The 15119-nt window shown below is 45.3% G+C and overlaps 1 protein-coding gene across 1 annotated transcript; it reads left to right on the top strand.

Annotated features, from left to right (window-relative positions):
• Window positions 1–725: 725 nt before the first annotated feature.
• LOC129690445 (uncharacterized) lies at window positions 726–3245 on the top strand. Its single transcript, XM_055626145.1, has 3 exons — window positions 726–762; window positions 1580–1863; window positions 2728–3245. The coding sequence occupies exons 1-3, from the start codon at window positions 734–736 to the stop codon at window positions 3018–3020; spliced, it is 606 nt and encodes a 201-aa protein (XP_055482120.1). The 5' UTR covers window positions 726–733; the 3' UTR covers window positions 3021–3245.
• Window positions 3246–15119: the final 11874 nt, after the last annotated feature.

Genomic DNA, 15119 nt, shown 5'->3' with positions numbered 1-15119 from the left:
GACAGCTTACTGTAATCATGCATGAATGAGCTTTTGCTGTCCCACTATCACAACAGCCCATTTCAAAGGGCAGTCAGTTCTCAACCTGAGCACTGCCTCTCTGAATCCTCACCGCTCTGGACCAAAAGATAAAGAAAGGGGCAAGGATTCAAGGAGGAGGAGGAAAAGAGGCTCACAGAGCCCGAAGGGCTCACAGAGCAGGAAGAAAAAGTATCACTTCCATCAGACAGGTATCTAGCTCCTTAAAACATCTGTAGAGAAAGAGGAAAGGGCAGGAAAAGCTTTGGAGACACAGGTAAACGGCCTCAAGATTTAGTATCTAGATTGATACTAAATCTGTTCCAGAGGACCACTGAACTTCCAACCCTAATGGCAGTGGGTGACATGAGCCACCATCTCTTTGGTCTCACCCACCCTCCGGGCATCAAGCATAATCATTTGCTATTTATTTTCTTTTCAGTTTAGGAAAGGGAGAAACGGGTCGAACGGAGATCGGTGTCCAATCTTTCTCAGATCCCTGCTGCTGCCACCCGCCACCACCCCTCTTCACCCCCTTCCTGGCAGGCAGCATCTAATTAAAATGGCAAGAACGCTCAGCCCCCTTCCCCGAAGGAGTGTGCTGGGATTAGGGGTGGGGGCGGGGAAGCGTCGAGGCTGCAATGGGATTCCTGGCAGTCTGATCTCCAAACAACAGCAAAATGGATTCTAGATCACTAAAGTCTTGTCCACTACAATGGAACAACGTCTGAGGTGTTTCAGAAGGTAAAGGCAAAGCGATGGAGCTGGGGGGAGGGGGGCTACAAAGGACTGGTCACAGACCTGGGAAACACACACACACACACACACACACACACACACACACACACCACAGTCTCTCCAGGGAGTTCCGGTGTGGTGGGGAGAAGCTGCTCAGGTCCCTTTCACCTGCTGAAGTTCAGCCATAAAACTGAAAGGTCACAGTCACCGAGACAGAAAGGCATAGGCAGGGCTGAGTTCAAACCACAGATAAAGGTGAGTGCACACCGGCGTCTTAGAGGGAGAGCTGAGCCGGAATGCCGGCACGGGAGGCAGAACCCGGGAGGGGAGTCAGCTACCATCTACCACACCAGCCCGGAACAGCAATCACTGCCCCCTTGGAGCGGCAGGGTCGACTGGTGGGGACAGCTAGGTTCACGGTGGCATCTTGCAGGTAGCTGGCAAACGTAAGGGGCCAGTGCCTTTATTCTCAAGGAGATTATTTTTGCAGCAAGGAGCAGCCGGGTCTCGCGCCTTGGCATTGCCCGGGCACACACACACACACACACCAGCCTTTCATGTAATACTCTTACACTGATGGAAGATGAAACTGACATAGGCTCCAGCAGCTTCCTCGCGGAGCCTCGGGAACAGCCAAGGGGCACAAGGGCAACCCAACCCCTGCCGTAAGGGGAAGGGGCTCAGCCTAGAACCCCTCAGCTGCCCCGGAATCAGGACAGGAAGGCTAGGAACGTTCCCTCTCCCGGCCCCAGACCGATGGAAAGAAAGGGGGGAAAAAAAACAAAAAACAAACAAAAAAAAAACGCGTTCGGCTCACCCTCAGGGCGGAGAGATCGATTTCATCCAGGCTGCGAGCTGGGGAGTCGCTCGCCATGTCGACTCTTCGCGGGAGAAATGGACCAAAACCACCCCGAAGCGGCTCCCTTGGCAATTCCACCCTGGTCTATTTCGCTCGCGTCCTCATGCGGCTGTCGGCCAGAGAGGCCCGGAGCCCAGCCTCCCCCGCCCACCCGGGCCCCAACCAGAGTCCGATCCCGATCTTCCGAGAGCGTCGATCCTCGGGATCCCGGAGCCCGACCTGCGCGGATCTCCAAGCCCGAAGCCGCGGTGCGTGTGGGCTGCGCGCCCTGATCGGCTAAGGGCGCTGGGGCTGCGTGGGTGTATTTAAATGGGACATGCTTCTTTGCTTGTGCGTGGATGGCGGCTGCATTGGCTGTTATAATGAGACATATCAACTCCTCCACTCAGCTGGGGGGGTGGGGGTGGAGAACCACACAGAACTGTCTATCACCGCTTCCTGGGAGGAGTGGGGGGGGGGGGGGGGGGGGGGGGCCGGAGGGGGGGGGGGGGCGGTCCCTCGCCCGGGGGGCCCGGGGGGGGGGGGGGGGGGGGGGGGGGAGGCGTGGTCTCTGACTGGGGAGAGGCCGCGCTTCCTGACCGGGTCCCTCTGTACTAGCCAAGGTGGGGGAAGGGCACACACCCTTTCCGCCCCAGCTTTTGCGGGTTAATCGTGCCGAATCGGAAGAGCCGATCTTGAACCTCTCTGTGCAGGGACCCGAAGGCTAATATTTTTTTTTTTTAATGTGTTCAATTTGTGCACTGCACCAAAATAGCCCTTCGATAGCATCCTGGGGTTTCTTGACTGCGTTCAGATGCTCTGTGGTGAAAAGGGTAGTGGGGGGGAAAGCAGCGGGGGGTGGGGGGGAGAGACAGCAGCGTCCTCCCTCCCCCATGAATTATTTGTGGGACTGGAGTAAAGGCGGGCCGGTGAAACCGGTGCATATAAGGACTTGCGCGCAGGGAAGGGGACCCGCCTCCCCGCGCACGGCGAGTTGGAGAGGGGCACACACACGCGGAGCGGGCAGCCAGGCTTCGGCGCTGGGCAGTGGCCACCGGGTCGCGGCCGTTCGCGTTCCCTGGGTGGCAGGAAGGCAGGCCCCGATCATCTGCGGTTCTCTCTCTGCTGGATAGATTTGCCAGAAGGTGGAAATCCGGGAGATGTGAGCTCCGTCTCGACATCGCCACACCCAAAACCTGCGCGTGCCGCAATTCCCCACGGAAATGACCGAATTGAAAAGCGAAGCTTTCTTCCTGAGTGCAGTAGCTCGGAGGCTTCAGGTGACTCCCAGACCGACAGTAATTGGCAGACACACTGCCGCCCAACCCAGCGTCTCCTTCTCTGCGGCTTTTCCGCGGTGACCTACCTGGAGAGATGGAGAAAGTTTGGCTCTGGGAGAGAAAGACGTGACAAGATAGCGATTTGACTTCGCTCGGTTTGTTTTGTTTGGTGTTTGGGTTTTTCTGTTTGTTTGTTTGTTTGTTTGTTTCTGTTGTTTTTGTTCCACTCAAAAGCGGGGTATTTGCAGTGGTAACAGGACTTTCTTTATCAAAAGTGTAAAGTCACTTCCCCAACCCCCCGCTCAGCCCTTCCTCTCCCTTGGTTTGACCACACAGAACACGTTGAAAGAAAACATTAATGCTGAACTCTTTCCCCGCTCACTTCAATTCATCAACAGTTCCCACAGTTTTCTTGTTACATCTGCTAAGACAAGAGGCCAAGCTCACTTGGGGGGGGGGGGTGCTTGGCTACTTGTTTTGTTTTCTTTGGGATGGGAGAAGGGGTTGTTTTTATTTATTTTATTGGTTGGTTGGCTTGGTTTGGTTTGGATCTCACATACCTCAGGCTTCCATTCACTGTGGAGCCTTGAACTCCTGGTCATTCTGCAAATATCCCAAATACTCAGATTACAGGTGTATACTAACACGTAGGCCAGGGTACTTTTTAAAATCATGACGTGTAAACTAAATATGAGCTTCAGAATCAGTTACATGAACGAACGAACAAATGGCTCAGTGCTCGATGGGCTCATGATGGTGAATCATATGATTTCTAGAACCATACCATGAAACTAGAATGCTGTTTCGACAGCATTCAAATATCAGCAACGGTTTGGGAGCTTCTTCCTTTAAAGGTTATATGCTGAGTTTTCTTTCTTTCTTTTTTTTTTTTTTTAATGTTTTAAAATATTTTAAAGACTCTCCTTGACTTTGGAGTGCCTAATGAAATCATTCAGCTCATGAATAGGTGCTGAACCTTAAGCCACTATGAAGGAAGCACATAAAAGCCATCTTTTCCATCCACTATCCCTGTCCTAGACACCCTTCCTCTAGACAACATATGTCTCAAGGTGAAAGAAAATTATTTCAGATTAGGTATTGGAATTCATCAGCAGGCCTATTTTTAAGGCTTCAAACTTGAACATGGGAGGGAGATAAACATTTTTTTCTTATAGAAAAGCAGTACAGACTTATGTGAAACCACAAAAAAAAAAAATCTTTTCTCCTGGCACTAATAACTGGCACAAAATTCTACTCTGGGGTTTAGATCTGGCGCAGAATAGTACACAGCACGGTGCTTGCTACTGAGGAAGCCCTGACTCTTGACGCAGAGAGAGCGATGGCTGAGAGCCAGGCTTAGGCAGGGCTGCTAGTTACTGGAAATAGCCTCAAAGAGGGACCAGCCAAGAGCACCCTTGGAAGTACAGAAAGGTGAAGGGAGGAGACAGTTGCAGATGAAGGTTGGTAAATCTTAGGACCAGGAGAGGGCAGAGGTTGGATCAGGCAGAGCTTTGCATGCCCTGTTGAGGAATACCAAACTCTTATTTTAGGCCAAGTACGTACCAGATTTCAGCTATTCCAGCATAAACGTTCTGATTTCTTTTCTCATCTGAATACTATCTGTGCTCTTATCAACAGTCTTTTTTTTTCTTTTTATCTAATTTAAAAGAAAATATATGTCACTACTGTAGAAAGTCTGGATATAATAGGGTTCCAGACCTGAGTAGGCCCCAGGACCTTAGCACCACTGACTCCATGATGGAAGTACCATTCAGACTGTAAAACACAGTATGTAGACAGCACCACCTGCTAAAACTAAAACAAAGGACTAATCCATCAAAGTCCATAGTTCTGGGAAAGTCTCTAAAACTAGCTTTGCTTTTTGGCTTCGGTAGTTTTGCTTCTGGCTAACTGCTCTTGTTAACTCAAGTATGTCAACCCAAAACATGGGTTTTTGTGCTTAAAAGCTCACGCTGAGGAAGGCTCTAGGCTACACTGGGATTCCAGTGTAGTTGCAGCTGATTAATAATGACTTTCTATTGTCTTAAATCCATGTCCGAGCAGTCTTCTCTGGTGAATACCCCATAACACTAGACATACCTGCTCCTATAGAAAAGAAATCGTTCAAATAAAAATAATGAGTGAAATCTCTACCAATAAATTTTAGTTGGCTATTGCTTCCTCCAGGCTCTGAGCTTCTTAAAGAACAGCCAAGATAACATGATAACCTTCACAAAGGCATACAAGAAGTGTGGAACAAGAGGTCAGCAAAGGAGATTGTTTTAGATAAAGGATGGTAACTGACAGGAAAAAAGAGAATAGCAAGGAACATAGAGAGTCAGGGTTTGACCACGGTGGAATTTTGTTCCTGACATGATCTGAAGGGCTGGGGGAGCTCAGACCCTTTAGGCACATCTTAAAAGCTGGGAAAGGACACCTGCCTGCTGGCTGTCTCTGAGCTAAGTATGCAATAACAAGAGTAAGCCTGGCACCGGTCGGAAGTACACGCATCAGCCGGCCAGGGAGGAGAAAGAAGAGAAGACAGTAGAAGGTAGGAAAGCACAGTAATAGCCTTGGGTTTTTAAGAGCTGAAGGAAATATTAGACGGTTGGAATAGTTATATATGGATTGCTAGCTATGGGTGTTTGTTATATTGCCTTTGGTATGTTAATACATTTGAAATATTCTTATGTCGTAAAAGTATTTACAAAAGAGAGAAGCCAAAGGAGGTGTCTTTTTCCCTGTTACTTTCAGTGTTGTTTAATAACAAATTTATGCACCAACTCAAATCATAATGTGGAAATTAGAAATAACAGGTGTAGGGGTTCAAAAAGCCCAGGCTAGCCCATAACTCACTATACAGCTAATGATGACCTTGAGCTCTTGATCCTCCCAAGTGCTGAACCACCATGTCTAGCTTAGAAAAATATTTTTAACCATACATTAAGATTCTAAAAGAAGCAACATCAATTGGCCACTTCTCCAGAGTACCGTCTCGATGATCTAAGTCAGCAAGACTGGATGGACCATTTAATATGACAACAGACAAACCCTATGGGTGAGATTTGAGCAGACTGATGCTACATGAGCAGGCATGATTATTCTGGTGAGCAACCAAGGATCAGCATTGACTCATTGATTCATTCGGCATAGATCATTCTGTGTAGAAGTAGTACTAGGCCCTGAAGAGCCTGGCTCACATAAAACCCTCCCCTCACAGAGACAAACAAGCTGTAAGCAGTTAACAGCAAGCTTATTGTAGATCTACAGTGATAGTCGACATGAAGAAGGTTAAGCAGAAGAAGGACACTCAGCAGCACACATCCCCTCCCTCAGCCCTAGCACTGAGCATAGGTGCTAGGGCTGGTGGGACAAGCTAGTACCTGGGTGCTGGCCCCCAATCACTGGAAGAAATAAGAACACACAGCCCACCCCCAAACTGCCCGTGTCTCCCAAGTCAGTTCTTCTCCCACAGATAAGCAACTGAGGTTTGAACAAGCACACATGGACAACATAGTCACTGATGCTCACAGGAGTCTATTACCAGAGAAGAAAGACACTGCCTTCAACCAGCAAACTGAATCAAGACCCAAGATAATAACACACCAAGAAAGTCTTACAATGTGCACTTTTAAATCCTTAGAGGCATAATACAGGACTTGCATTCATAAGACAAAATTTTTTCCAAAGCTAGCTAGTTAGCCAAGTTTTATGTTTTAGGGGTGCTAGGGTAAAGTGCCTGCACAAACTTGAAAACATGAATTTGAATCTCAGCACATGCATGAAAAAGGCATACTACAACAATATACCTGTAGTCCCAGTGTAAGGGAAGTGGAGTCAGGAGGATTCCTGGGAGTCACTGACCAAGCTGGTCTAGCTGAATCAGTAAATATCAAGATCACTGAGAGACCCTGTCTCAAAAAATAAGGTGGAGAGTGATTGAGAAATGCTCCAATGTTGACCTCTGGCCTTCTTATGTGCACACACACACACACACACACACACATGCTCTCTCTCCCTCTTTCTCTGTCTCTCACAGACACAAACATATAAAACAGTAGATTGAACAACTAATTGTTAATATAATTATGTTAATTAAGAGAATTTTATTATCAATATAATAACACTTCTAAGCATATGCTGTGGTCTGAATATTTCCGGAGCCCCTAACATTAAAAGTTGATGAATGAGTTCAACAGTGGCAGTATGAAGAGGAGGCACCCTGGTGATCAGACCATGAAGGCAGAGCCCTCCTGAATGAAAGCAGTGCCCTGTGCCCTGGGAGGACACAAAAGGCATCACTCTGAGGAGCAGTTTTCACTCCTTGTGCCTTGTTGGTGCCTTGACCTTTTCTTTCCAGGTGCAACGCATAAGCAGTCCATTTCTGTTGTGTATGAATCACCTACTCTGAAGATTTTTACTTTACTAGTTAAAGTGGACTCAGAAAACATTCCTGTATTTACATGCCTAATATTCACTGCCGAGCAAAGTAGTCAATACTATTAGCATATTTGTTTTACACAATAATAACTGAAGAACAGAAAGATTTGACTTTACAGAGGAACTAAGTCATAGGTGGCTGAACCAGGATTTGAACCCGGCTCTTCATCCCCGTGTTACACTGACACTGATGGAATGGAAGGGCAAATTTGTGTCATAGAGATTAGATCCAGATTGCTTGTTCATTTGTTGTTGTTGTTGTTTTGTTGCAACAGCAGAAAAACTCAAGCGATGTTAAGATACATCCAGAAGTTCCACTCTGCACCTAGGAGATCTGTATAATACCTGGAAGAAATTGAAAAACAAACAAACAAAAAAGCCAGAAGTTGTTCCAGTATCTTGGATTGAAAGTTCTCATCTGGTGTCCAACAAAAATCCTAAGAACAAAATATCACATTGAAATACATCATTGTAGAATTTCGGAGCATGACAGCTACAAAGAGCGTGCTAGCTAGGCAGTCTACTCATCGGCATGGAGATGACAAAGGTAGTCTACTTCTTCTCATCAGCATGGAGATGACTGCAGAACCGGGGGACTAAGGGGGATGCTGTACATTGCTACGCTCTACCTAACTCTACTAACATTTGACAGGGCACACAGAGCAGTGACGGACATTTTCAGGTGGGTGTGGATTTACAGGGCAAACTCTTCAAGTTGATACACTCGGTGATCAAAAGCAACTTGGGGTGGTAAGGGTGTATCATTTTACACTTCCAGGTAACAGCCCATCACTAAGGAAAACCAAGCAGAAATCATGGAGGGATGCTGCTCACTAGCTTGCTTCCTCTGGCCTTGCTCAGTGTCGGTTGTTTAATTTTCTTAAAAAACCCAGACCCACCTGCCCAGGAATGGTGCTACTCACAGGCTGGGCCATCACACACCAACCAATCAACAACCAAAATAAAAAAAAGCCCTACAGAGATGCCTACAGGGCAACATGACCCAGGCCATCCCTCAGTTGAAACTCCCTTAGATTAACTCTTGGCTGTGTCAAGTTTATAGCTGAAACTAACTAGGAAAATGGTCATCCCTGAATTTATTATTACAAAATGTGTTACACCAAAATGAAAAAAAAAAAAAACTTAAAAAAAAAGAGACAGGTATAAAAAACAGGGAGTTATGCAAAAGCAATGTGTGTATGAGAGAGAGAGACTCAATGATGGATGCCTAGATCAGTTTCACCTGTAGTCATACCTGTGGGGAATTTTTTTTATTCCCTAAATAGATGTAGAAAGATGCATCCCACTAAAGGCATCAGGGAGTTCTGAACTTTGTATGTGTAGAGAGAGGGAAAAAAACAAAACAAAACAAATTAAAAAAAAGCAAACATTGGGGCTGGAGAGATGGCTCAGAGGAAAAGAGCACTGCCTGCCTTTTCCACAGGTCCTGAGTTCAATTCCCAGAAGCCACATGGTGGCTCACAACCATCTGTAATGAGATCTTGTGTCGTCTTCTGGTGTACAGGTGTTCATGCATGTATACATAATTAATAAATAAATCTTTAAATTAAAAAGCAAACATGGTTGCATTCTTTTCTGTCTGTTCTTGACCATGAATGTGATATGACCAGCTGCCTCAAGCTCTCACTACTGACTTCTTTCTATTGATGGACTGTAATCTGGAACTGTGAGTTAAAATAAACCGTTTCTCCTGTAAACTGCTTGTTTCCAATGCATCTTAGCACAGCAACAGAAGGAAACTAGGACAGGGATTTGTCAAGGAACCTGGAGCGCCACACATTCTAAATAAGTACTCTACCACTGAGCTACCCCGGTCCGGACACCTCTGCTGCCCACTCAAAACCATTTCCCTCATTAATTATTGTTAAACTGACTTTAACCATTTACTCTCAATGTGTTTACAAGTATAGGCTCTCCCAGATCCAAAAGGAGAGCATCCTAAGCTCATCCTAGAAAGTCTATTTTCTCTCTTTATGGTTGATCTAAATATAGGCTTATCCTACAACACTGATTAAAGAGAAGTGATATCTGTGGGGAATTATAGGAATGGCTTTTCTCTTTGAAAATTAAACCAAGGGGCTGAAGGAATGAACGAGAGTTTAAGAGCACTGACTGTTCTTCCAGAAGACTGAGGTTGAATTCCATGCATCCACATGGCAGCTAGCAAGTCTGTAACTCCATCTCCAAGGGATCCAATTTTCTTTTCTCACTTTTGGGGATATCAGGCATGCTTGTGGTACACATACATACATACAGGCAGGCAAAACATCTATATGCATAAAGTAAGAATTAATATTTTTTAAGTGAAAGTTAAAATGAGAGACGATGATTGGCACTCAAGAAAAGTTTCCTGTGATGGTAACCATCCCAAGATGGCTCCCGGTGTGCCAAGTCTCCTGATATTCACATCCCTCCATTAATCCTTTCAACGCAGACTACAGAAGCGACTACAGAAGCCTTCCAAAGCTAGGAAGACATATCGCCCTGTTTACCTTGTTTTAAAACCACTCGTCCTATGACACAGTTTCTCAGCTTTAGAATTGCTGACAACGTGGGGTTTGCTATTCTGTGTTGTAGGAGGAGGCTTTCCTGGGCAGTGCAGGAATCATTCATCCTACCCAGGAAACATCAATGGCATCTTCACAATCATGAGAAGCAAAGATGTCAACTGTCCACTGATGAACAGAAATCACCCCCAGTGAGCAGTGCTTGTTGACGAAGCTGCCCAATGTGCACCTTTATTAGCTGTGTGCAGGAACCATCCTGACCTGGGTCCTCTAGCCTGAGTCAAGGCCTAAGGTGCTGCCACTCACAGTTCACTCTCATAGCAAGTCTCAAGAAAGACCCTGAGCTGTAGTCATCCAGCTGGCTTGCTCCTAAATCCCTGATACACCCAAAACACAAGAGATCAAATGTGTTGTTGTTTCAAAAGATTTGACTTGCTAGGCACAGAAGGAGAACTGACGTTATCTTCAGACAGGCTTGTAGGAAGATATAATCGCTGGATCTACGGAAGTCTTTCCCGCCTGGACAGAGGCTGAGAAAACAAACAAGCAAAGATGCAAAGGTCTGGGCTTATTCATCACATCACAGAGCCACTAGGTTCACTCACCTAGAACAACCTGTCTGAATTTCTTTTCACAGATTACATTGTTCCCAGTCTTAAAACACGTTACTTGGTGATGCGGAGCCAAATCCTTCCTGTTACAGAAAAATAAAAATAAAAAAACTTAATACATGTGTTTCTTGAGTGTACGTTGGCCATAATGTAATATAGAGGTCAGGGGCCAGCTTGTAGTAGTTGGCTCTCTCCTTCTGCCCATGTGAGGCATGGGGATTAAACTCAGGGTCATTGGCTTGCTTGAAAGGACCTTTATCCACTGAGGGTTGGTGTATTTTATATCTATTTTATTTGGGTTCTTATATGTCTACCTCCCTTCCAACCCTATTCCACCCTAATCCCTTCCCCAACACTAGGTAGGAGAGAAAGGTTAGTGGAGAGAGGGACACATTCTTTTTAGACTACTCCTGCTGATTAGGGGTGTTGAGTTTCTTGGGGCAAGCACAATGTTTCTCTCATCAGGAGATCTCAATTTCTTCTTATTGTTTTTATCATGACCACTTGACAAATCAGCAGCAGCAGCAATGATAGCAACAGTAGGAGCAGCAGGAGCAGCAGCAGCAGCAATGTCAGCAGGAGCAGGAACCAGCGGAAGGAACAGGAACTTCACCTCCTCCTTTGGGCTCTGGTCATTTTATACCCTCTCTAGAGTACCCAGAATTAAACAGTCTTCAGCTAGTAGGATCATGCCCCTGCCAGAGCACACACAAAGCAAATAGTCTGCTGCTATGGACAATCTGAAGCAGCCTCACATCCCATACCTGGGACTAAAACAAACAAACAAACCAACCAAAAAAACTTGTTTACATAATAAAACTGGGTTTTTAAAGACATCAGAATTCTCACTGAGCCATCTTGTCAACTGAGACATCTTGTCAACCCAAATCTTTTAAATCCTCTCCATTGCTGATTCACTCATTAAAAGGAAACAGTGACTAAAGACAATGATAATATGGTAATAACAGAAAGAAAAGAGAAAAAGCACAGTAAGACTTTTTGCTTGTCCTGAGATTATAAATAGAATCAGCTCTAAACACAGAAATATATGCTGATGGTGCATAATATCATATACATGAATATAAATTGAATGTTTATGGGTAATCTATTTTAGTGGAAAAAAACAGGCCAACTTTCCCTGATAAGTTCCATAAAAGGATAAAAGAAAACCATGCAGCAGAATGTGTGCTGTAAATGCTACCATATTTTTAGGTGGTTGAGTTCCCAGAGCACCCGCTCTATTTTTGCTACTACAATAGGCAGGACAGTAGTGCTCACACTGTCCATATCCTGTTCTTGCCACCTGTGATTAATCTAGGAGTCAGAGGCCTTCACAGGTGTGAGTGAGTCCCCAAATTTGAGGTGTGGAAATGTTCCTAGGTTATCCCAATGGACCCAAAGCAATCACAACCTCCCTTAATACTGAAAACGAGAGGCAGAAAGAGACCTACCAAAAGATGGGAAACATAAAGGAACAAGAAAATGCAAGCTTTAAAGGTGAAGGAAGAAGCCACGTGACCAGGAATTTAAAGGCAGGCCTCAAGCTGAGAAGGACAGAGGAAACAAGTTCTCCCAAAAGAAGCCCCAGAAACAAGTGTAGTCTGGCTCACAGTGAAACCTGCTTTGAACAAGCGCACTCTACCCTGAAAATAAGGGAATAGCACCAGCATTTAGCTCTCTCCATTTCCTGCTGGCGATGTGACGTGACTAGTCTCGCTGCCTCTTTCTCCACCATGTTTATGGTACCCTCAAAATGTGAGCCAAAATAAAACCTTTCTTCTGGATTCTGCTTTTTTGAAATACCTTGTCACAGAAGAAAAACTAATGCCTGTTAAAAAAATAAAATAAAATAATAATGTCCGTGTTGCTTAAAGCCACTATCCTTGAAATGATCTGCTACAGCTGGGATTATTAAAACCAATAAACTTCCTATATCCACACATCCTTTAAAGTATTTGCCTCTTTTCCTTCGGCTGCACAAAAGTTGAGGTTGTTACTCAAGGCTTCTGATCATTGGTGGCCAAAGGCTAAGGAGGTATCTAACACTGGGACAGAGGACACCCCATCTCTGAACTCTGGAACTGAAGAAATGAAACAAACTGAAGTGGCAAGAGTTTATTCCAATGTGACCCGCCCATCACATGGCTCCTAGGGAAGAGCCTCCGTGCCCTTACAATGGCAGGTCTGTTTCCTGCTCCTGTCCAGGCATGGTTTTGTCTTGGCTAGGTATTACTATGTAGCAAACAATCTCAAAAGGCAGAGACTTAAAACAGTAACAATCATTCCATTAAAGCATGGGCTGGTTACTTGTTATGACAATATTCCGAATAGGAGCAGCCCAAAGATGGTGTATTTGGGCTTATAGTTTGAGGGTGCCATCTATCACAACAGGAAATGCATGGTGGCACCAGTGGTGAGGGCTTGATGTGGCCATGTCAAAAATGGGAAGTGGAGAGAGGGGAGTGTTGGTGCATAGCTTGCTTGACTTTTTTGTTTTTAGCATAAGCTGGGATCCCAGCCCATGGGGTCAAGCCACTCATGTTTAGGGTGGGTCTCACAGCCTCCGTTAGACAGCTCTGGAAAGGCCTTTCTAGGACATGTGTCTCCTAGGTGATTCTAAATCCAGCCAAACTGACAATGGAGATTAACCATTACTACACATAAACCAATAACCTGGGCAAGGACTGCAGGACAAGCTCATTTGTTTTACAGAGCACCAGGGCCTATTGACAAAGTGGCTCATTCTCTTGCCTACCAAGTTTGATAGTAGGATAGCAGGCTACTCAGACAGGGCTGGTGGCTGGAAGGGCCGTTTCTTCTGCCAGTCTTTTACTGGGGATTGTTGGGGATCTCCATTACTCAGTAGCTGCAGTGCAAAGGCATCTACTGAGAAGTAGAAGAGATTGTATTCTTTCTATGACTGAGTCTCAGAAGTCATGTGACTTCAGTTCCACCACAGATCCACCCAGGTTCAAGAGAAAGCACAGAGCCCACCTTCCAATGGAAGGCGCATTTAGCCATATGGACGAAAGCATGCAAGACAGAAGTCAGTGGTGAGGTGCTTTCAGCAAACAGAACCTACCACCTTCTTCAAGGTTTACTCTCATTTTATGTCTCAGAAGCCCTTCTCTTGGTCTCATTAACCAGAATTAGGAATACTTTACAACCAAAGCTTGGTATTGCAGGTATAAATACAAGAATAAGGATACATATTTGATGACTTCTCGTTTTATTGTGTTACTTTCCCCTCATTTTTGTTAGCTATTCAAGAAATGTGAACAATATGTTTTGATCATATACATCCTCCCCATAACTTCCCCAAATCCCCCCTTTCCTATCTATCCAATTTTGCACCTTTTTAAAGAACCCATCATGTCCAATTAGCATTGTCCATATATTCTTGGGTGTGTGGCCTTTCACTGAATTGTGGTTGACCTCCTGGGGTGACACTCTTAAAAGAAAAATGAAAACAAAAAAACAAAATGCTGAGTCTCCTTCTCCCAGGATATATCACTAGCCAACAGCACATCAGCTAAAGGTGAGATTTGCCCCCACATGCCCTCTCCATGTTGGGATTTTCTCTGTCATGAGCTTGCTGATGTCTGATGCATGCTGTCACAAATGCTTTGACTTCATGTTTGCTGCTTTGTCCAGGAAACAGTCTCCTTATTGGCACCCACCAGCTCTGGCTCTTACATTCTTTCTGTCTCCTCTTGTGTGGTGAGACTTGATCCTTTGAAGAAGAGAGTATGATGCAGATGTCCCATCTACAGTTGAGTATTTCACAGTTTATATGCCCTGTACCCTGACTAGTTATGGGCTTGTGCGTGCTACCCAACGAAAAAAGTAATCATCAGTCTTAGCCAGCTGTGACCCCTGTGTACTACAGTAATGACTAGCCTGATAAGACATGCCCACTGCTGTAATAGTGCAATGGAGAGTATGAGAATAATGAATTACTTTCTGATTGGATTCATGTCCCATTCCAAAGATGAAACCCATACCTGGCAGCATTATCAGGCCTACAACCTGTGGCTACTCAGGTCATGGGTTTTAGAGAAGAAGCATCTACTGTTATTCTGCTATATGAGCATAGGATTAAGCCAACTCCCAGTGACTTACTGTCACACCTGTACATTGACATGTTTATCCATCCTCATCAGAGAAGCTCTTTCGGTAGTAGATGGTGATTAATCCAAAGATCCACAACCAGTCAAGGGGCAGATGATAAATACAAATATTTATGCATGGGAAGCAAAACCAAGGACTGGGAAGAGGTCTCAGTAGGTAAAGTGCCTCTCGTGCAAGGTGAGGACCAGAGTTCAATCCCCAGCATCCACAGAAAACAGGAGCAGCAGCTCGGGGCTGCTGGAGACATGGTCTCCCAGAGCTCACTGGCCAGCAAGCCTCGCCAGCCAATGAGCTCCTGATTCAGTAAGAGACCCTATGTCCAAACATAAGGGGAAAAGCAATCAAGGAAGACACCTGACATTGACCACAAAGCAAAACAATCCTAACAAACTAAGAACACACATGGTGTTTATCATTCCCCTACCAAACTGAGAGATTTGACCAAGTCATACAGTCTAATAACCTCCCTCCAAAAGGCGTCAATCGTATATACCCATATTTTCAGGTCACCTTACAAGATTTCCACATGTGTCAC

This window comes from Psammomys obesus, unplaced genomic scaffold, assembly GCF_907164565.1.
Source record: "Psammomys obesus unplaced genomic scaffold, mPsaObe1.curated_primary_1811, whole genome shotgun sequence".
In the NCBI taxonomy this organism is placed as follows: Eukaryota; Metazoa; Chordata; class Mammalia; order Rodentia; family Muridae; genus Psammomys; species Psammomys obesus.
The sequence above is the reverse complement of the archived record's forward strand: the minus strand, read 5'-3'. Positions and strand labels throughout refer to the sequence as shown.